Source organism: Loxodonta africana, chromosome 24, assembly GCF_030014295.1.
Source record: "Loxodonta africana isolate mLoxAfr1 chromosome 24, mLoxAfr1.hap2, whole genome shotgun sequence".
NCBI lineage: Eukaryota > Metazoa > Chordata > Mammalia > Proboscidea > Elephantidae > Loxodonta > Loxodonta africana.
The window spans coordinates 43,432,112-43,454,616 of record NC_087365.1 but is presented as its reverse complement, the minus strand read 5'-3'; the positions used below and the strand labels follow the sequence as shown (position 1 = coordinate 43,454,616).

General features: G+C 50.3%; 1 protein-coding gene across 1 annotated transcript in view; it reads left to right on the top strand.

The window, feature by feature from the left end:
• Positions 1-9,048, top strand: part of JPH2 (junctophilin 2) — a 90,985-nt gene extending 81,937 nt beyond the window's left edge. Inside the window, exons 3-6 of the mRNA XM_023550265.2 lie at positions 2,921-3,039; positions 5,226-5,914; positions 6,491-6,585; positions 7,945-9,048. Coding sequence (XP_023406033.2) covers positions 2,921-3,039; positions 5,226-5,914; positions 6,491-6,571 — 889 coding nt within the window. The 3' untranslated portion in view covers positions 6,572-6,585; positions 7,945-9,048. The remainder of the gene's footprint in view (positions 1-2,920; positions 3,040-5,225; positions 5,915-6,490; positions 6,586-7,944) is intronic.
• Positions 9,049-22,505: the final 13,457 nt, after the last annotated feature.

The following is a 22,505-nucleotide window of genomic DNA, read 5'->3' as shown; positions in this document are numbered from 1 at the left end:
TCAGGTTGGAAGACACTCAAAATATAACTGGGGAAGAGCTGCCTCCTCAAAGCAGAGTTGACCTTAATGACGTGGATCGAGTAAAGCTTTTAAGACCTTAATTTGCTGATGTGGCATGACTCAAAATGAGATGAAACAGCTGCAGCCATCCATTAATAATCAGAATGTGGAGTGTACAAAGTATGAATCAAGGAAAATTGATGGAATGGAAAGAAATGAAATGAAAAGCTTGAAGATCGATATCCTAGGCATTGGTGAGCTGAAATGGACTGGTAGTGGCCATTTTTTATGACACAATCATATGGTCTACTCTGCTGGGAACAACAAATTAAAGAGGAACAGTATAGCATTCACCATCAGAAAGAACATTTCAGGATATATCCTGAAGTACAATGCTGTCAGCGACAGGGTAATATCCATATGTCTACAGGGAAGACCAGTCAATATGACTATGATACTTCTGACCTGCTGGCTACAAATTTGAGAGCTTGCAGTACTCCCTCAGGTTTCATAATTCCCTAGAATGATTCAAAGAGCTCAGGAAAGCTTACAATATTTTTATAGCGAAAAGGATACAAAAGAAGAGACACAGAGGGTGAAGTCTGGGAGGGTCCCAAAGCCGGAGCTTCTATGTCTCCAGGGACGCTTTACCCTCCTGGTGCATTGATGTCTGTCACCAACCAGGAAGCTCACCAGAGCTTTTTTTGAGGTTTCATCACATAAACATGATTGATTGATTGACTTATTGGCCATGTAATTGAGTTCAATCTTCAGCTCTCCCCACCCCCCAGAGGTGGATCTTTCTGGCATGGCCAGCCCCCATTCTGAGTCATCTCATTAGCATAAACTCTCAGGCATGGTCTGGAGCCTTCCCTGTATAACAAAGACACTCCAACCTCTTGGGAAAATCCAAGGGTTTAGAGGTTACCTCCTTAGAGCCAGGAACCAAGGCCAAACTCTTTGCTTAAAGTTAATTCTTCACCCCTCTGGAGGCAGGGAAGAGAGAGAAGTGAACAGGATAGTGAAGCAGCTGAACAAAAACAGGGTTTCAGCTGGAATTTAGCTTCAGGCTGATCCCATGAGGAGTTCTGTGCAGGAACTACATCACAGAGTTGGTTCCCCTTTGGGCAAAAAGGCTGGCCATTGGTTGTGGCTGCTTGGATGGGGGCGAGTGAGTGGGTGGGTGGGTGTTTTCACCTCTGGGACAAGGTGGCTTGCATTGCTGCAATGCTCTGGGGCAACAGTGAGCTATTAGCAGCCAGCACGCACAGCAGCTGGGGAATAGGGGCATTTGCCCAGTGAAGGGACCTGGCCAGGGCACCAAAGTGTTTACTGATGTTGTTGTTAGCTGCTGCCAAGTCGGCCCCTGACTCATGGTGACCGCGTGCACAATGGAACCAAATGCTGCCTGGTCCTGCACGATCCCCACGATCAGGTGCAGATTGGACCATTGTGATCCATAGGGTTTTCACTGGCTGATTTTTGAAAGTAAATCACCAGGCCTTTCTTCCTAGTCCCATCTTACCCTGGAAGCTCCACTGAAACCTGTTGAGCATCATAGCAACACATAAGCCTCCCCTGACAGATGGGTGATGGTGGCTGTGCATGGGTGGCCCTGGTCGGGAATTGAACCCAGGTCTCCCACATGGAAGGCAGAAATTCTACCACTGAACTACCACTGCCCTCTTAAGTGTCCACTGCAGATGGGAAAAACTGTGTCTCTGTTTCTACTGATCTCTAAGTGAAATTTAGCATTCTCTTCAATTATGGAAGTAGGCAATAAACCGTAATGGTATCAGCAGTATCCATCTCTTTGTCACCAATGGAGACCACATATATTTTCATGTCATGTTACTGTTGTTGCAGATACTCTTGAAATATCCTTTATGTTCATAAAATTATGGTAGTTAGTAGACCTGCTAGATATTTTGTTTAATAAAGAAGGATATACATTATTACATTACAGATTTTTCTTTGAAATATTTTGATAACAGTGTGTCAATATAATTGTATTCCTTTATTGTCTTGTTGTTGTTGTTGTTAGGAACTGTCTAGTCAGTCCAACTCATAGCAACCCTATGCACAACAGAACAAAACACTGCCCGGTCCTGCGCCATCCTCACAATTGTTGCTACGCTTGAACCCACTGTTGCAGCCACTGTGTCAGTCCATCTCATTAAGGGTCTTCCTCTTTTTCACCAGTCCTCTACCAAGCATGATGTCCTTTCCCAGGAACTGATCCCTCCTGAGAACATGTCCAAAGTATTATTGTCCTGCTTATTTTATTTTATGCATTTGAAAACGTTATTCCGAGAAGCGATCCATAGCTTTACTAGACTGCCAGAGGAATCTGTCTATGAAACAAAAAAAGTTAAGAACCCTGTTCTAGGGCCTTGGCCTCCTCTGCATTCAATCAGCTGTTGGGGAGGGGAAGAAGAGAGCATAGAAGATTACCAAACCCAAACCAAACCTGTTGCCGTAGAGTCAGACTCATAGCGACCCTGTAGGACAGAGTAGAACTGCCCAGTAGGGTTTCTAAGGAGTGGCTGGTGGATTTCAACTGCCGACCTTTTGGCTAGCAGCCAAACACTTAACCACAGCGCCACCAGTGCTCTATGGAGGATTACAGGGAAGGTGGATTACAGGGGAGATTTTTATGGGCCAGGCCTGGAAATAACATAGGCACATCTGCCCATATTGCATTGGCCACAGACCTAACTGTAGTCTATCGGTAAGTCCAGAAAGAAGAGGAAGCGATCTGGGTAATGAGCACCTTGGGCCACAGCGCTCAAAAAATGTTCACTGACAACCTGAGTGAATGAATGTTCTATCCATGGTGTCCTCTTTGTGGGCTGGGGAGAGGGGCAGAGGTGTGGTTCTCTGGAGGGATCCTGAGGCCTCTGCCATGTTGTCTCCTTAGGACAAGCCACGCCAGGGCCAAAGCTGAGGCAGCAGAACAGGCCGCCCTGGCCGCCAACCAAGAGTCCAACATCGCCCGCACGTTGGCCAGGGAGCTGGCTCCAGACTTCTACCAGCCAGGTAGGGCCAGCTAGAACAGGATGGGTGGGCACTTTGCTTGCTGGAAAGCTGATGAGCCTGAGGAGGTTTGTGGATGTTTGTGAGCTTTTGAAACTCTGGGCAATAGTGCATACATGGGATGGTATGATGCAAGGGGACTATAGGGGAGACACGTTCCTGCTTTTACCTTACTGAGATTGTTATGGGGGTATCCGAGGCTCCCAGTTGTGGACTGGCCACCATTCAGGCTGTCCTCTCTGCTCAGAACAGGGAAGACAGTTGGAGTTGGTGAGGCTTAGAGGAGGAAAGGGTTTCTGGTTGATGAGGGGGCAGGAAGCCTTCCTGCAATTGCTCAACAGTTGCAGTCAAGCATTAATTGAGTATTGCCCAAGTGTCAGGCACTGTGCTGGGCTCTGAGGCATACATAGCAGGGATCCAGAATCTAGAGGAACAGAGTCACAAAGACAACAGAGCAGGGGATGAGGCATACAGACTCAGTGTGAATTCAAACCCTGACTGCACCACTTACCAGTCCTGGAACCTTGGGCAAGTTATTTAACCTCTGTAAACCTCAGTTTCCTAGTCTGTACAATGGGAGTGAGAATGGGGCCTGCATTTTTGGTTTGTGGACTAAATGCATGGAGGGTGCTAGCACGTTGTAGTCCACAGTAAGCTCCTAGTAACTGGCTGTTTTTTCACTATTATGATTAAATTGCAAACAGCACGGTGAGTGCTGTGTGGTTAGAGCAGGGGCCGTGGGGGCTCCTAGGTGGCACGTAACCCTGTCAGGCCAGGGGAGGTGTTAGAGGAGGCCTTCCCCCAGAACAGGCCATGGGAGCTGAATCTTGAAGGCTGAACAGGACTTCACCAGGTCAGCGGGTTGCAAACTTGACACAGATCGCTGGGCCAACCCCCAGAATTTCAGATTTAGTAGGCCTAGGGTGGAGCCTAGGAGTCTCCATTTCCAACAAGTTCTCAGGTGATGCTGATGCTGCCTCCTAGTCTGGGGACCACACTTTGAGAACCACTGCAGTAGGTAGTGCTGCGTACGATGGGTGAATCAAGAGAAGGGGACTGGAAGTGGAAAGGGACAGAGAGTGGGAACAGAATGCTTGCAGGGAAGCTAGACTGTAAACTAGGCAGTGGGTGGTGGAATGAGGCCACAGAGTAAAGGAGCCTCTGGCTCTGATACAGATATTACACTTGGGTAGAGCCACGGGTAGTCACTGGGGCAGGACGCTGGTGTTCTCTACATGGAAGGGTTTTTAAGGTGAGCGACGTGATTTTATTTGTGTTTTCTAAACATGATTCTGGGCTCAGCAAAGAGAGACTGGAGGAAAAACTAGATGAAAGACCACTGAGCACAGACCTTGTCTGGGAGGTTGAGTGGGATTTACACAGGTCACGTCCCATCACGGCAGTCCCCCTGCTGGTCCCAGGAAGAATGACCAGGGCGGGCCGACCAGGCTTTGGCTGGTCACAGTAACAGCTGGAACTAGGCTTGTGCCAGGCACGATGCTCAGCATTTTACGTGCATTTTCTCATTTTATCTTTCCATGGTATTTATAAAAGATATTATTAGGCCTCTTTTACAGATAAGGGAATAGAAAGAGACCAGTATTGGGCTTAAGAGCATAAACTCTGGAGTCAGCCTGCCTGGGTTCTAGTCCTGGCTCTGCCCTTGGTCAGTTGGATGGCTTTGGGCAAGTGATTTGACCTCTCAGAACCTCAGTTTCTTCATCTGTAAAATGGAGGTTAATAATGGCATCAACCTCATGTTATTGTTAGGTGCGTGTGAGCTGATTTCAACTGGTAGCAACCCCATGTGACAGAGTAGAACTGTCCCATAGGGTTTTCTAGGCTGTGCAGATGGACAGGTGAGCAGATGGCCAGGTCTTTCTCCTGCAGAGCAGCTGGGTGGGTTGGAACTGCCCACCTTCTGGTTAGCAGCTGAGTTCTTAACCACTGCGCCACCAGGGCTCCAATTATCGACTTCATAGGGTTATTAAAAAGGTGAGTTAATATTCAGAATTGCTTAGAACAGTGTCTGGCACTTGGTCAGTGCTATGGGAGTTCTGGTGGAGTAAATAAACGGAGGCTCAAGAGGCTGAGTGGCTTGCCCAAGATCACCCAGAGGTGGAACCGGGTTCGAATCCATCATCCCTGTGTTCTCCACCCCACCCCCACCCCCCCGCCGCCCCGGGCAGGTCCGGAATATCAGAAGCGCCGGCTGCTCCAGGAGATCCTGGAGAACTCGGAGAGCCTGCTGGATCCCCCCGACCGAGGTCCTGGCGCCATGGGGCTCCCGGGGCCTCCCCGCGAGAGCCCGCAGCTGCATGAGCGGGAGACCCCGCGGCCCGAGGGTGGCCCCCCGTCGCCAACAGGGACGCCCCCACAGCCCAAACGGCCCAGGCCGGGGGCACCCAAGGACGGCCTGCTGAGCCCGGGCGCCTGGAACGGCGAGCCGGGCGGCGAGGGCAGCCGGTCGGTGACGCCGTCCGAGGGCGCGGACCGCCGCAGCCCGGCGCGCCAGGCCACCGAGCACATGGCCATCGAGGCGCTGCAGGCGCCGCCCGCGCCGTCGCGGGAGCCGGAGGTGGCGCTTTACCGCGGCTACCACAGCTACGCCGTGCGTACCGGGCCGCCCGCGCCGCCGCCCTTCGACGACGAGCCCGAAGCCGAGGTCTCCGGGTCCGACTCGGCACCCTCGTCCCCGGCCACCGCCCCCGCTCAGGCCCCTGCGCCCCGGGTCCCCGAGCCCGAGCCGCCCGCCAAGCTGGAGCCCAAGCCCATCGTCCCCAAGGCCAAGGCCCGCAAGACGGAGGCCCGAGGGCTGACCAAGGCCAAGAAGAAGGCTCGGAAAGAGGCGGCAGAGCCCGAGGTCGAGGTGGAAGAGGTAAGGTTGGTGGCAGAGGTGAGACTGGTGGCAGAGGAGGGTTCGGAAGGTCAAGTTCCCTCTTCCACCTCTAGAGAGGGTAATGGAAGCAGGATAGGGCACGGGGAAGACCCCAGTGGAGACGTGGGCTTTGCCACGGGCAGCTGTGACCTGATCCACAGGGACTTTGGGGCATAAATCCACCTTAGAGCCATCGCTGCCTTGAGGCAGGAGGTGCCCTGGGCATCCCATCAGGAGAGAGCAGTTTTCTGGAGAAGGAGGTAGTTGTGAGCCAGGAGCAGCTGGGAATGGTGCACCTGTCTGGATGGAGGCAGGGCACCTGGGTCCAGGCCCAGCTCTCTCCAGGTTCCTGCCCCTCTTCGGTCCCAAAGGCACTGGGTTCATTGTTCCCAAACCCTTCCAGCTCTGGTGGTGTGTGGTCCAGGGGCTGGGGATACAGCAGTGAACAAACAGGGGATACTCTCAGGAGGATCCATCCAGTTACTGTTCCTCTGTCCAGCCTTGTGACCTGGGGTGGGGGTGGGGGGTGCCTAAGAGGCCCAGGGCACTCACATAGCCTTTCTCCACCACTCCCAGGTCCCCAACACTGTCCTCATCTGCATGGTGATCCTGCTTAACATCGGCCTGGCCATCCTCTTCGTTCACCTCCTGACCTGACCCTTGTCTGCCAGGTGTGGCTGGGAGGATGGGGTGGTAGCCTTTAAGGAGTTCTGGGCACGAGGGTGTTGGGCAGAGGGGCCCACTGCCTACTGGGCATCCATCCAGGAGCTCATGGAGGTACATCCCCCACAGAAACACTGACCTAGCAGTTGGGATTTGACTGATCAACCCCCTGCTCCCCACTACACACTCCTCTCATTAGCTTGACATTTGCAGAGCACCTGCTCTGTCAGGCTTTGGTTCACTGGGACTTCACTCACTCATTCATTCATTCGACCAACATTTACTGAACAGCTGCTCAGCTGGGAGCTGGGCATACAGCAGGGCCTCACTCCTGCCTTCAGAAACTGAGTTGACCACTGTGAGAGGAGCCCCTTAGCTTATAGCTCATTATGTAAAAGTCCTGTCGTTAAAAAGTGGTTCTTGCTTTCCTCCTCACAACCCCCAGAGGTCTAGACGCATCCTCCTGGGATGGCCTGTTCTTTCTTTCTCACCCCACCTCAGTCTTTAGTCCCTCTGCTCCCAGATCCCACTCCACCCCTTTGTCCTCCCTTCCTGGAACCCTGCTGCCAGCCTGTTGGTTCCAGCTCCCTGTTCTCCCATAATGGAACTGGGAGGCTTGGTGCAGCCCTGAGAAAAGGAGGTCAGCAGGGCCGAAGAGAAGTGGCCCTCACTGGCCTCAGTGTGAGTATCTACCTGGCAAAGAAGACCTTTCTGCTGCTAGGACCTGCCTTTACAGCCTTACAGCCTAAATTCTGTGCTGGGTGATGCTAACAGTTTCTGCTTCTTCCCCTCCTTCCCACCAAAGACTCCTCCCAGAGCCCAGCTTAGTGCAGACTGGAACCCCTACCCCAGACCCCTCCCCACACACAGCAGAGGGTTCCTGCCCAGTTCCATGTAAATGTTGGGTGATGTCGAATTGATTATGACTCATAGCAACCCTATAGGACAGAGTAGAACTGCCCTATAGGGTTTCCTAGGATGAAGTCATTACTGGAGCAGACTGCCACATCTTTCTCCTGCCCATGGAAATAGTTGATGACAATATTAGCCTGGTAGGTGCTGCCCTGGGCTTGAACCCTGTAGATTCCGTGTTTTGTAGGGGATCTGAGAAAGCTTCCTGCAGGACCTGAAGGATGAGAAGGACTGAACCAGAAGACAGTAGAGGGGGTATGGAAGAGAACACGTGCAAATAACCAGAGGCAGGCGACCCCTCAGGGCCAGTCTCTGATCTCGCTGAGCCTCAGAGCCGAGCAGTAAATCTGCCTGGGGGCCTGAGGCTATGGGATCTGCCCCAGGGAAGGTCAATCCCAAGGCCTGCAGCGAGCTGAACCCTCCTCCCTCACCTGACCCTCTTGCTGTCTCTGCAGAGCCAGGAGTTCCTGCTGAGGACGCCAGGACCCCTCTTTTTGCAGTACCAGGCAGGGTGGCCAAGGAAGACTGGACTCTGGACCAGGGTCCAGCTCACATTTACACCACAGACGTTTAAGGAGGCCTCCCATTGTGCCAGTGCTAGGTGGTGGACAGTACCAAGAGGAATAGAATGTGCTGGACCACCCCGGAAGCTCTCCACCCTGTCGCAGGGAAGGCCCTGAGGGGATGAGCCCTGGCCCTTTGAGCTTCCCAATCTGCGCCTGTCCCTCGTCCCCATCCACTTCCTCGACCTTCCCTGGGCCTTTGTGTGTTTTGGGAGAAGCCACTGAATCAGGAGATTAATGTTAAATCCTGTCCCTCTTTCTGCTATGCCCCCCTCCGCCCCGCTTTTGTTAAACCTCTGGTTGGCGGGTTGAGGCCTCCCAGGAAAGCGGAGGGAGTGATGTGATCCCTTGTAGCCACAAGGGGGACACCCTCAGACCCTCGCTGCCTTTTGTAGCCTGACCCCGCGCCCACCTGCCCTTGGTTACACTTGCCCTGGATGACAGAAGAGGAATGGACAAGGTAGTCTGCATTTCCTCTCCTCCCAGGGGTCCATGGAGCTTCCCATCTGGACCAGTGGAAGAGGGGAGATCTGAGGAACCGGAGCCTTTGGCTGGGAAGCCACTGACTGCGTGGCCAGGAACGTGGGTGGGAAGAAGGGAGGGGACAGTTATGATCGTCCCTGTTCCTGAGTGTGTCTGGGTCAAGATGGGGCTTGCATTAGCTACTGTGAGGGGTCGCCCTGCTGTCCCCTGAGGCTGGTGGAGTCCAGCTGCGACAATGCCCTGTGATTGGCTTGTTTGCTTCCCCACCAGGCCCCCCACGGGCTCAGGGGTTGAGCTGCCTGGTGTCCCTGGGGCAAACTCCCAGGCGGGTGCTGGGGACAGGCTGCCTGTCAAGAAGCATTTCCCAGAGAGGGTCTGAGGCTCCCACTGGGTGCTTGGGGTGTCCCTCTGGCTTGCCTGGCAGAAGACGATGCTTGCATGTACCTCACTGAAGATGTTTTGTACCACGCCGGGCCTCTGCATCTGGGTGCTTGCTGGGGGGGAGGGTGGAGGCTGGGGGGTGGAGGTGGGGGGGGCGGTGTGGAGAGGGCTTGTGCCTCTCCCCTGAGGAGGATGGAGGGAAGGGCTGCCTGCCCCCACAGAGCTGGAGGGGCTGCTGCTTCCTGCCTCTGCCTCTCTGGATCTTGGGGGCTTTGGCAGTTCAGCCAGCCTCCCAGGCAGCTCTGCAACTGGAAGATGGGGTCAGCTTTCCCTCCCCTCTCAACACATGGGCCCCTCCTCCTCCAGCTTCACACTGGCTGTTGCCAGCACTGCTGGGGCCCCGTGGCGTAGCTGGAGTCCTGGACTGCCTTTCTGCAGGGAGAAGCCTGCAGATTCTCCATCCTCAGCCAGCCAGGCCCCCGGCTCCTCCTCTGGGCTCCTGGGGAATGAGGGGGTTGGATGGGGCCCTGCGTAGGGCTGACAGGGCTGTGGCTTCAGGTCTTGGCTCTGAGGTCAGGTTTTGGGGTCTAGTCCAGTGCTTGGGACAAGCCTTCAGATGCCTGAGCTCCTGGGCCTTCTTGGGGCTGGTGTTTGGGGAGAGGGTTCAAGATGCTGCAGTCGGTGCAATAATAAACCCGCGTCTGTTCACAGGCTCCGGCTAGGCTGCAGTGTCTGCTTGTGGGCCCGGGATGAGGGACTGGGTGCAGGAGGGCAGGGGAGAGGCAGGGGAACTGTGTGTCCTGCTTGTCCCGGCCCTTTCTCTTGCACTTCCCATAGTGCCTCTTGAGGGGCAATCTTGGAGGGGAGGCTTGAAGGCCACAGAACTTCCAGGGAACAGCCTGTATTTCTAAAGCAGACTTCCAGAAGTTTCTCTGAGCAAGGTATAGTAAAAGAAAGGGCCTGTCCTTTGAGGTCCGATCACCTTGGCCTCCAGTCCTGGCTCAGTCATTCTGTTCATTTCTGTGAGCCTCAGTTTCCTCATCTATAAAATGGGGATAATAATAGCACCTACGTCTGGGGTTGTAATGAGGATTACATTAAGTGGCAAAGCTCTGTAAAGCTCAGCAGTAGAAAGCAGTTGAGAAATGAAGACTTGTCGTCTTATTGTTATTGCTTGACTGCTAACTGGAAGGTCAGTGGTTTGAACCAACCAGCAGCTCCTATCCTTATAGGAGCAGTTTGCTGTGGGAGAAAAGACCTGGCTCTCTGCTCCCATAAAGAAACTCTATGGGGCAGTTCTACTGTGTCCCATAGGGTCACTGTGAGTCAGAATCGACTCGACGGCACACAACAACATTGTCATTATCTCACTGTTAAGCCTTCTTGCATTTTGGTTGAGCACCCTGGAAGCCCCAGGGAGTGGAGATGATTCAGGCACCGGTTATACAGTCACAGGAAGTCTCAGTCAGGAGACTCAGAGGCCATCATCACACAGAGGCTCAGAGAGGAGAAGAGACTTGCCCATGGTCGCACAGCAGGTCACCGGCAGGAATAGCAGGAAAGCAGTGCTCTTATTTGTGGGTAAACACTTTCCACTAAGGGTCCCTTAAAATCAGTGACGCCCCCTGCAGATGGTTGCAGGGAGAGGGTGTCTCTCATAGGCTCCTAGTTCAGGCAGGTCCTGGAGTGATTTGGTGATCAGGAGCCCTGCGTTCCCTTCCAAGTGTCACCCTGACTTGCTGTGTGTCTCCTTGGGCCAGTCACTCCCTCTTTGTGGGCCTGGTCTCATCTGCCAAGGAGACTATAACCCCTGCCCCAGCGCCTTCCGCAGCTGTGAGAATCAGATGAGGTAGATTATGGGTGGTAGAGGGTTTTTCAAAACCCTGAGATGATCCAGGGAGCCCAAGGAAGAAGGAATTTGGTGGGAGTGAGGAGGGAACTGTTCTCATCTGCAAGGGCTTTGATGCCACCCACAGAGGGAAGGGGTGGGCGGCTAGCCCAGTGGGCTGGTCTGCAGACTGGCTGTGATGAGGTGTGGGGGGGGTGGGGGGGGTGGGGCGGCGGCCGGGAGATGGCTATATTAGAACCACCTTGGACAGTTTGAAAAGGCGGATTCCTGAGCGCCAGACTGGAGTTTGGTAGGAGTCGGGCGCCCCCTGGTGGCTCAGGCACAGGACACAGTCTAGGTGGTACCTCCTCTTCCAGTCTAGGCCACCAGCAAGTCTAGAAGTTTGATGAGTTCTCTGACACGTCCTGGGTTCATTTAAGGTAGTTTGCACCATGGAGGGAGGGGGACTTGAAACCACCTTGTGGGCATTGCTGGACCTATGACCACTGACCACCAACTTCAAGTCTCAGTGGCCAGACACTTCCAGGGCAGAGAAGGGAGGGGCCCTGGGAGCTGTGGGAGTCAGATTTGGGATTCACAACAAGAATGGAATTTTCATCATCTCTGAGGGTCCCACAGAGCATCCAGCTGTGCTGGGAGAGATGCAGGCCCAGACGATGACCTTGGAGGCTCCAAACCTGAAAAAGTTACATGGCGCATCCCTAGTCTGTAATTCAGAAAATAAAAACAATACTTAAACTGTAAAACACAAAGTGTACATGTATGCAGAAATTAAAATAGCTTCCTAATTGTGTGTGTGTGTGTGTGAAAAAGTCTATTTCTATGGAGGATGAACCTTTCCCTCCCTCCCTCTCTCTCTGCCCCATCTTAATGGTCCACCAAGAGAGGGGACAGCCCCACACTCAATAGAATCAGGTAGCTATGGGTCAGGCGCGTGCTAAGCCCTTCACTCACCCTGGTGGTGGTGGAACCGCAGCGTGGTTGAGCACATGAGCTCTGAAGTCAGGCCACCAGTTCACATCCTGGCTCCGGTCCTTAGCATCTTGAACCTTCTGAGTTTCCTTTTCTAGGCTGTTGATTACCATACTACTTGCCTTTTATTTAAACAATAATTTATTTATTTATTTATTGTTATTGAGAATATACATGGCAAAACATACATCAATCCAACAATTTCTACATGTACGATTCATTGACATTGATTACATCCTTCAAGTTCTGCATTCTCACCCTCCTTCTCCAAATTGTTCCCACCCATTAACATAAACTCACTGACCCCCCCCCCAAGGTTCCTATCTAATCTTTTGAGTTGCTGTTGTCAATTAGATCTCATATGGGTGGTTCTTAAAAGAGCACAATGCTCAAGGCAGACATTCTTTATTAGTTAAGCTAAATTATTGTTTGGTTTTAAGAAGACTTCAGGGGATATTTTTAGTTTAAGTTCTAAAGATTATCTCAGGGCAGTAATTTCAGGGGTTCATCTAGCTTCCATGGCTCCAGAAAGTCAAAGAGTCCATGAGAATTTGAAATTCTGTTCTGCATTTTTCCCGTTTTGATCAGGATTCTTCTATGAACTCTTTGATCAAAATATTCAGTAATGGTAGCTGGGGCCATCCAGTTCTGGTCTCATGGCAAAGGAGGCAGTTGTTCATGGAGACAATTAGCCACACATTCCATTTCTTTCTCCTGTTTCTGGCTCTCCTTTCTCTGTTGCTCCAGGCAAATAGGGACCAATTGTTGTATCTTGGATGGCAACTTACAAGCTTTTGCTACTAGCCTTTTAAGATTAAAAATACATGTACAGCACTTAGAACAATGTCCTGCATGTAGTGAACACCTGATACATGTGTTCTTATTATTCAATCCTCGCAACAACTCCATAAATAGATAGTGGTCTCCCCATTTTACAGATGAGGAAATTGAGGATTGGCTCAAGGTATCACAGTGAGGGAAGAGGGAAGGGCCTTGCTTCTGCGATGGAAATTCAGAGCCTGTGCTCTTTGCATTGAACCACACTACCTCCCACAGTGAAGGAGTGAGCCCTCCATCACTGGAGACAAGCCAGCTGAGGCCAGATGGCCACTCAACAGAGATATTGCCGAGGGGACTCATATATTGGGCATGGGGTGAACAAGATGATTCAGAGTGTCCTGAAAGAAGTTGGGAAAGGAAGGAGGGGGGCCTTAAGAAGCCTGAGGATATGTCAGAGGTGGAGGGGCTCTAAGATACTAGCTAATTTGACCCCCCTCATCTGTCTTATAGGGAAACTGAGGCTGGAAAGAGGGTAGTGACCTGCCGGGACCACACAAGTCAGTGACCAAGGCAGGTCTGAAGGGAGAGTGATCTTTCCCATAGGCTGTCTGTGGGTGGGCCCCTCAGGAGAGCAGGTGCAAGGTCGCCCCCATGTGTCAGAGCATTCACCAACCCACTCCAGCCTGTCTCATCCCGGTGCCTGGAATTCCTCCTTTCAAGTCACTTTTTGGTGACCTGTTAGAGCTATTCATGCCTAGGGGCTGTGGAATTGCAAAGGTTCTCTCCTGAGCTTCGTTTCCCACCTTCTCTGTGAACCCATGCCCTATAACCTCCATGTTTGTTGATGGTGTAGGAAAGCCAGGTTATGAGAAGGAAAAGATGGAGCGGGAGGGAGGCAGGGCATGGCTGAGGGAGAGGCTTGATGGGAACTGGACAACTCTAGGTGGGAAGAGGGCCCGCTTGCCATCCAGAAGTGGGGAGGAAGCTCAAATGCAGCTTAGCCTTTTGGGTCAGTAGAACCATGTGATGAGTAATAACCATCAGAATTGAAAAGAGGCTCAGAGACTAATCAGGCCACTTCTCAGAGAAGGGAGTGACGTCTCTTAAAATCACACAGCAATGGTCAGAATGAGGACTGAAAATTGCCACCATCCAGGGGCAGCTTCATGGGCCCTGTGCTTGGTTTAATGCTCTGCTGTTGCTGTCTTGAAATTCTCAACGGTTTTTGAACAAGAAGCCCTGCATTCTTATTCTGCACTGGGCCCACACATCATGCAGCCAGACCTGCCACCACCTGCTGGGGGCCTGATATGTGCCAGGCACTTAAATATGATCTAATACCCTTATTGTGTCCATTTTACAGGCACAGACACAAAGACTGCTCACCAGTAGGCAAATAGAGTGCAGTGGTTAAGAGCCAGGCGTCAGACCGCCCGGTTCGCATCCAGGCTCCAGCTCTTCATAGCTCTGTGACTCTGGGTAAGCCACTCACCTCGCTGAGCCTCAGTTTTCTCATCTGCGAAGTGTGGATAATCATCGTACCTACCACAGGGGCCGACGAGAGGACTGAGTGAGAGGCTTGGTCTGCAGCGCTTAGCACAGGCCAAGCATCCAGGGGCTCCATCATCGCAAGTTGTGATTCCTGTTCCCCTTCCACCAGCTGGCAGCGGGAAAGGATGCTGGAGGAGCAAGTGGCGACACCTCCTCCTGGGCTTCCAGACCGGGGTGGGGTGGGGGGCTTCAGTTTGCTGCAAAAATCGCCTATCACCGTCATTCTTTTCTGATTTACCACAGTGTAATAGCTATTATTTATTACGGGGCCAAGCCCTCCACTAAATACTTGACATGCACTACTTCATATATTCCTGACAAGCCTACAAGTCGAGACATAACTCCATCTTATGGGTGAGAAAAGTGAGGCTCAGTGGTCCTAAGGAACTTGCCCTAGGCCACACAGCTAGCAAGCACTAAAGCTAAGATTTAAAGCAAGTCTGACTGTCTCCAAAGTCCATACTGTTAGGAGAAATGAGCCAGCTGGTGGAAGGAGAGTCAGGGCTGGTGTGAGAAGAGCTGTTTGGAGGGCAATAGGGGGAGGCCTGTGGGCTTGTCCCCTGGGGAGGGAGCCCTGCAGTCTGAGCCCCGGGGCCCAGCCAGCTAGAGGGAGGACAGAGTCTCCCATCCTAGGCAGGCCTTTCTGAGGTGAGCTCCTCATTCTCTCCCAGATGGAACTCCTGGACTCTGAGAAGGTAGAAAATCCATCCTCCAGGCCAGCAACAGCAAGTGGGGCAGAGGTGTGTGAGTGGAATGGGGCATTGGATGGCACCTAATGACAATATGCATTGGCCCCACCCCCAGGCTCCTAGGCCCTTCCTATCTGCGAGGGACACAGCTGATAAACTCATTCTTACCTGGTTATTTGGGACCAACACCATCATCCTCCCAAGGGAATTCTCAGTTGATAAATGAAGTCTGGAGAGGGAAATGCATAATCCAAAGGAATATTTTGCTCCAGTGAAAACGAGAATATTTTGGGGAGCAGAAGCCCAAGCCAGAGTCAATCCTCCCCACCCTCACCCAATAAAAGAAAAAGTAGTAAATAATAACAACCAGGCACCCATCTGTTCCACCTTCACACAAGAGGGAGAGAGGTGGGCAGTGGCGGTGCGGGGGTGGGCTGAGTGCTAGGATCTTGCATTCTAACAGCATTTACCAATTAGTAGTGGTAGTCAGCACTTACCAAGGGCTTACCGTGTGCCCGGTGATACTATGTTGTCTCGTTAAATTGTCAGACCCACTGAATGAGGTTATAATTGTTGGGGGTGGAGATAGAGGCTAAGAATAGAGATGAATGACCTATGTTCCTTGCTTTCATAAGCAGAACTGGATTCAAACCCATTGTGTTTGACCCTAAAGCTCGACCTAGCTCCTAACTATTATTAGGCCTAAGGAGCCCTGGTGATGTACTGGTTAAGCTCTGGGCTACTAACCAGAAGGTCAACCATTCAAACCCACCCAGCAGCTCTGTGGAAGAAAAGACCTGGCAATCTTCTCCTATAAAGATTACAGTCTAGGAAACCCTATGGGGGCAGTTCTACTCTGTCCTATAGGGTCGCTATGAGTTAGAATCAAGTCGATGGCACACATTGTTAGTCCTGCCACACTGTACTGCAGTTCTTGGTTATAACCACCAGGAGGCACCAGAGCTCCACACATGAGTGCTTTCATAAATTATGGCTGCCTTAAAAAAAAAAAAAATTACCACCATTACTTCAGATTTACCACAATGTAACAGTTACTATTTATTAAGCCTTAACATGCTTAATAAACCACTTTGCATTCATTATTTTATATATCTCTCACAACAACTCTGAGCTGAGACACGACTTCATTTCATGAATGAGAAAAGTGAGCTCAGTGATATTAAGAAACTCATCCAAGGCCATACAGCTAGCAAACTCTGAAGCTAAGATTTGAAACAAGCCGCCTGTCTCTGAAGCCCAAACTCTTAACTATTTCCTCAGTGAAGGTCACAAACCAGACACGTTCATGCTGCGTTTGACTTCAGCCAAGCTTGGCTTGTTTGGCTGCAAAACACATTAAATTCAAATGCTTTTTGGTGGGGCAGTCACTCTGCACTTAGCCACAGCCCTCACTGCTCCCTGTTGTATGTTTTCCTGTCTCCTTTGTTTACGTGACCTACCTGACCCCGATGTCATTTAGAGTAGCAAATCTATTTATGCTAATAGCAATTTGCTGACTCCATTGTTAATAATGACATTTTGTGGACTGGAATCAACGGATGTACCAAAAACAAAACGAAAAGTGAAACAAAAAACCAGAGGAAACTTTGGAGGTTTAGAAGGCACCCAGGAAAAAGATGACACATGGTTGTGGCTCAAAGTCATTGTAGAAATGGGGGGGAGGGGGCGGGGCGGGGGAGAACAACCCTGCTTTGTCAGGGCTCTTCCCTGACACATCACTAAATGTCCTTTGAGCTCCTCCAGCAGGTGTGGCAGCATACCAGGTGTGTGGATTTCCTGGAATGGACAACAGTAGCTGGAGGTGTGGCACTTTGTGGTATTTCGACTTCACAGCATCCTTTAAGAAGATTGATTCTGTTACTTTATGCATAGATTAACCGCATCTGTGCAGAATGTTTCCCAATTTGTGTTTCTTTCCTTTTGCCTGGCCCATGAACCAGTGGTTGGAAACCCTGGTGGTGTAGTGGTTAAGAGCTATGGCTGCTAACCAAAAGGCCGGCAGTTCAAATGCACCAGACACTCCTTGGAAACCCTATGGGGCAGTTCTACTTTGTCCTAACGAATCGCTATGAGTTGGAATCTACTCGACGGCAGTGGGTTTGTTTTTTTGTATGAACCAGTAGTTAGACTTAGCATCATGGGATTTGTCATCCTTATTGAGGTCCCCATCTTCACCAAAGGTGGGCTGGGCAAGGGCTCAAACCTGGCTAAGTCTGTGGCCTAGAGCCAGCTTGAGGGAGGAAGATGAAGGAGCTTGGAGACCACCCTCCCACTCCTCACTCTTGCCAGCGTGAGACACTTATGTGGGGGAATTAATGGATGTGCTTTGTCCCTCACACTCATCCTTCATGGAGAGGAGCACAAAGAAGCCAAATTCTTGGCTCCGAAGTTCACAATTATGGCCAAGGAGTAAGACAGAAGAGGTTGGAAAGGAAGATGCAATCCAACATTCTGTGGGTTTATTCTTTTCACAGTTTACTAAGCAGCTGGGAGAACATCAGTGAATAAGAGACCAGGGGTGAATGAACCAGCATGCACAGCACACACTGGTGTACGCAGAGGCTTAATTGTGCTTACTGACTAATCTGCAGTGCACAATTTCACATGGGTGAAAAACAGGTGAATTTGTACACTACAGATTAGTCAGTAAACACAATTAAGCCCGTGTGTATCTTGCTTGTTGGGTAAATCTGTCTCTGAACAAGACAGACAACAATCTCTGCCCTTATGGAGCTTACATTCTGATGGAAGGAATAAGACAATAAGAATAATAAGTAAATTATATAGATGTTAGAAAGTGATAAGTGCTATCAAAGAAAGAACAAATAGAGCACAGTAAGGGGGAGTCCTGGGGGCAGGGACACTCTTCTGTGACTATGTGGTCAGACTAGGCCTCATCGAGGCAGTGACTTCAAGCAGAGTCTTGAAGGAGGTGAGAGAGTGAGCCAAGTGGCTGTGTATGGGAAGAATGCCCAGGAGTACAGTATGGATGTAATAAAGGCCCTAAGGCTGGAGTGTGCCTGGCATGTTTAAGATATTTGAAGAAAACCTCCAACAAGAATGCCAGCGGTTAAAGCAAAATAGCCTAAAAAAGGAATCCAGCGGAAATAGAGACAACGCAGGAAGTAGAAAAAAAGCTTTAGGGGGAAAAAAAAAAACTTCTACCCAGAGCGGGGATACCATGTCATCAAATCTAGGGGATAACATTTAAATTGTTTTTTATGTGAATGGCATTCCCTGGAGTTGTGCAACACAGCAGCCCTGCTTTAGTGAGAGAAGACACTGCATCCATAAAAAAGAACAGAATGCTATACAAACATAAGATGACAAGAAAGCTCATTTAGAAGTTAAGATATTACAGAGTTAGAAGATAAGTAAACAAAATTTCCCAGAAAATATCCCCCAAAGACAAATATATAGAAAAGGGGGAGGGGGGAGAAAAAGGAAAAGAAAATGAGGAGATTAATCTGTGAGGTCCAATATCTGTCCAAAAGCAGATTACAGAAGACAGAGGAGAGGAAATAATCAAAGAAGTAATTTAGAAAACTTCCAGGAAGAAGACAGGAGTCTTCAGATTCGAAGGGTCCACCTGATCCAGCATAATGAAAAAAGATCCATGTAAATGTATATCATGGTGTGATTTCAACACATAGTGGGAAAAGAGAAAATCTCGAACTCACCAGAGAAGGGGAAAAAAGCAAGCTACTTACGAAGAAATGGGAAGCACAATTGCTCTAGGCTCTTCAACAGCGATGTTGGAAGCTAGAAGGTAATCAAGCTATGCCTTCGAAATTTAGAGACAAATGACTTTCAACTTAGAAGTCTTTACCCAGCCAAACTATCAATCAGGTGCCAGGGTAGAATAGACGTTTGCAGACTTGCAAACTTATTTCCCATATACCCTTCCCTAGAAAGTTTACTGGGAGGTGTGCAGTAAACAAGAAAGAAGCAAAACAAGAAAGAGGACCAGGAGGAAACCAGAAAAGAGAGAACACTTCAGAGGAGAAAAACAAAGAAATTTGCTAAGTAACGATAAAGGGAAGCTTCAGATGACAGCTGTGGTCCCGTTTAGAGAAAAACAGACCAAATTGGAGCACAAAGTGACCATATTCAGAGGCTATTTACGGTTCTGTCAGAGTTTAGGAAGAATGGAGGGTAGAGGAAAATTATGAAAAACAAAGAGTAAAATCAAAAAATTATTCAAGGAAAAATATAATTAATGCATATACCTTGGCCTATTAATAAATAATAGCTACATAATAGTAACAATGTAAACATGGAATATTGATTTAACCAAAAATATTATGTAGCTTCATTGAGAGGATAACCAATTAAAAACCAGTTGCCACTGAGTCGATGGCAACTTATGGCAACCCCAAGTGTGTCTGAGTAGAACTACGTGCCACAGGGTTTTCAAGGACTGACTTTTCGCAAGTAGATCACCAGGCCTTTTTTATGAGGTGCCTCTTAGGCTTGAACCTCCAACCTTTAGGTTAGCAGCTCAGTGCCTTAACTGTTGGCATCACTCAGGGACCACTGGAAGGATAAGAGAAGGGGAAACAAAGAAATGTATGAGTGCTAAATCCTCTTTTTCCACAAAATACTATTTTAAAATGGATAAATCAAGAAATAGCAGGATATGCTTTCTTTATTTGGTGAATAACAGAAGAAAAACAGCCGAAAGAGTTCCAAGTATCTACGTCTAACTCAGAGCTGGGAGGCAGGAGCTGGAAGGAGCAGAGACCCATGTTTCACCCTGAGATTTACGGCACAGTTTAACTTACTAAGTTGCTAAAGTCAAGAACCTTGAAAATTAACATTCTTACGCCCGTGGAGGTGCTAATTGCTGTTATAAAACAGCGTGAAATTACTGTGTCAGTGTAGCACAGGCGTGATTTTACACTGTTGCTGCCCTGGCGAGTCCTGCATTCTCCCAGCACTACGGTGTCATAACTTTGCCTTGCCCCTCCAGAGCCCTTTCTAATTCTGAGGGCATCAGCCAAGTCACAGCTAGCCTCCGCGTCCCCCTCCCCCTTTAACTGTGTCACATCTGCAGTTCAGAAAGCCCTTGCGTGTCCAGTGCACCACAGGATTCCCTTCCCTTCCCCTGAAGGCAGTGTTAGCCTCATGGGACATGGAGGCATCTTGTCCAGAGACACATGGAGGTCCCTGGGTGGCGCACATGGTTTACTTTCGGCTAGTAACCAAAAGTTGGCGGTACCACGGAAAAAAGGCCTGGTGATCTGCTTCCGTGAAGATTACAACCAAGAAAACCCTATGGAGCAGTTCTGCTCTGTAACACATAGGGTCTCCTAAGTCACCAGTCAACAACAAAACAAAATCAACAGACCCCAGATTGACTGTCCCCAGTTAAGGATGTGATCCGTGGCTGCAGTGGCATCTGGCTGGTTAAGTGGCTGTGGAATGCAGGCCGGCAGCTCCGGGAGCACAGGGGGCAGAGTGGGGGCATCCATGGCCTCAGTGCCTTCAGAATGGGCGTGGCTCTGGGCTCTCAGGGGCTCCATGGGTTGTGGCCACCATCAGAGGACAGAACAGAGAGAATGCAGCAGGCACTGCTTCTCAGGAGAGGACTTCTGAGTGTGTGGGGACCTGGGCAAGGCTTAGGTTCATCAGGGGTTGGAAGTGCTGCTGCGTTTTGCAGGTAGGGTCTGAGCCAGTTAAACAATGTGGAATGTTACTGAGGTGGCCTCACGAGTGTCCACGGGCTCAGGTGGTGCCCGTTTCCCTGAGGATCCTTGTTCCAGTGATTTATTGAGGCAGTGATCTCAAAGGGGAGCAGAGGCGGCAGGGCACGCAGGGAAGGAGCTGAGCAAGGACGATGCTGCAGCTGGAGACCTGCTCCCATCTGACTTCTGGGAGCTTTGGAGCAGGAACGGGACCATGGAGTTGGTTCCTCCAGTGGCTGTGGCGGCTATGGGGGACAGAGCCTAACCTTCCGGGAGAGGTGGCTCCCTTCTGACCAAGGGCAACACTCAAGGCTATGAGCCCTGAGAAGCCTACACTCAGCAGCTGGGGGATGGGTGCACTGGCAACAAGGGGCATCTAGGTGGGGCGCCGCCAGCAGCCACCATGGCCAGTGTCCACCCATGACCTGGAATCAACATTCTTGCACCTTCCATTGGTCCACTGGCTCAGCTTCCATCCTCTGGGGCTACAGAACACACCCACCTGCAACCCCCTGGTATTCGTAGGCAGGGCACTTAGACTCTGCTTGGGAGCTGCTGAGTGTCCCTGGCAGGTGTGGGGCCAGCCTTGGCACCTGGATGCTTCCAATGGATACCTGAGACCCCAGTGCAGGCATGAGGGGCGGGCGGGAGGCCTTTGCCTCATGAGGGAGAATCTGAGAGCCTCACACTCTCGTCATTTTGGGTTGTCTGCATGGAACCCGATGATGCTGTTTTCTCAAATGTAAAAGCAAGAGTGGAATATTGAACTGTCTAACTTGTTCACTGTGTTACTGACAAGCTCCACATAGGAAAGGAAATTGTAACCACATGAAATATTTATGCTCAACATTGCAGTGATTCTTCTGACATGCCAGCATGTGGTTTTTATTTGCTTGCTTGGTTTTCTTTTTCCAAAATGGAGGACAAAATGCTCTCCAGTGAGGAAGCTGCCTGTACTCGGGGCTGTTAGCTGGGAGAAGGGAGAGCTGACCACGGTTAGAGAACCAGGGGCCCTGAGAGCTGTCATAAATGGGCTCCCACCTGAAATATCTGTGTCTTGAGGCCCAATAGCTGTAGCACCCCCCCTCCAACAACCCCTTCACACTAGGCCATTGTTATCTTTCTCCAGATACGGTCAAAGTTGTCACGTAATTATTGCTTTTTTTTTTTTTTTCCTTAAGTACCACTACCTAACATCCACCACCTGTCTGTTTCTTGCATTGTGGTAGTTTTCGTGTTGCTTGGATGCTGGAAGTTATGACACCAATATTTCAAATACCAGTAGGGTCACCCACGGTGGACAGGTTTCAGAGGCGCTTCCAGACTAAGACTAGGAAGAAAGGCCTGGTGATCTGCTTCCAAAAATTAGCCAATGAAACCCTATGAGTCACTGCAGAACATTGCCCAGTTCACTTGCTTTGGGCATGCCATCAGGAGGGATCACTTGCTAGAAGCGGACATCACATTTGATGACGTAGAGAGCCAGCAAGGCAAGGGAGACCCTCAATGGGATGGAATGGCACAACAGCTGCAACCATGAACTTGAACATGCCGAGGATCAAAAGGGTGATGCAGGACTGGGCATTGTTTCATTCTGTTGTACGTGAGTTGGATTTGACTTGACAATAGCTATTTATATCTTTACCTACCTACCTATCTATTATCTGTTGGGAAACCTGGTTTAAACAGTCCCCGTCTAGGTGCTTTTCTACACTCAGATTTGAACAAATGTTGACCATGCCAGCAGCCAGAACATTCTGAACGCTCCCTGTGTGGCCAGCACTCTATTCCATAACCCCTTTTAATCACTCCGAGAACCCTACGGATGCATACCATCATTATCCTCATTCCAAGGATGGCAAAACTGAGGCCAGGGAGGCCCAGCCACCTCCTCAGAGACCCACACGGGCTGGTGAATGGCAGGCAGGATTTTTACCCAAGTCTGCTTGACATCAGAGGCTCTGTCCCCGCCAAGCCCCCTCGAATGCCACGACGGGAGGCCTGGCCCCAGCTTATGAGGCAAGAAGAGACAGGCTTGTT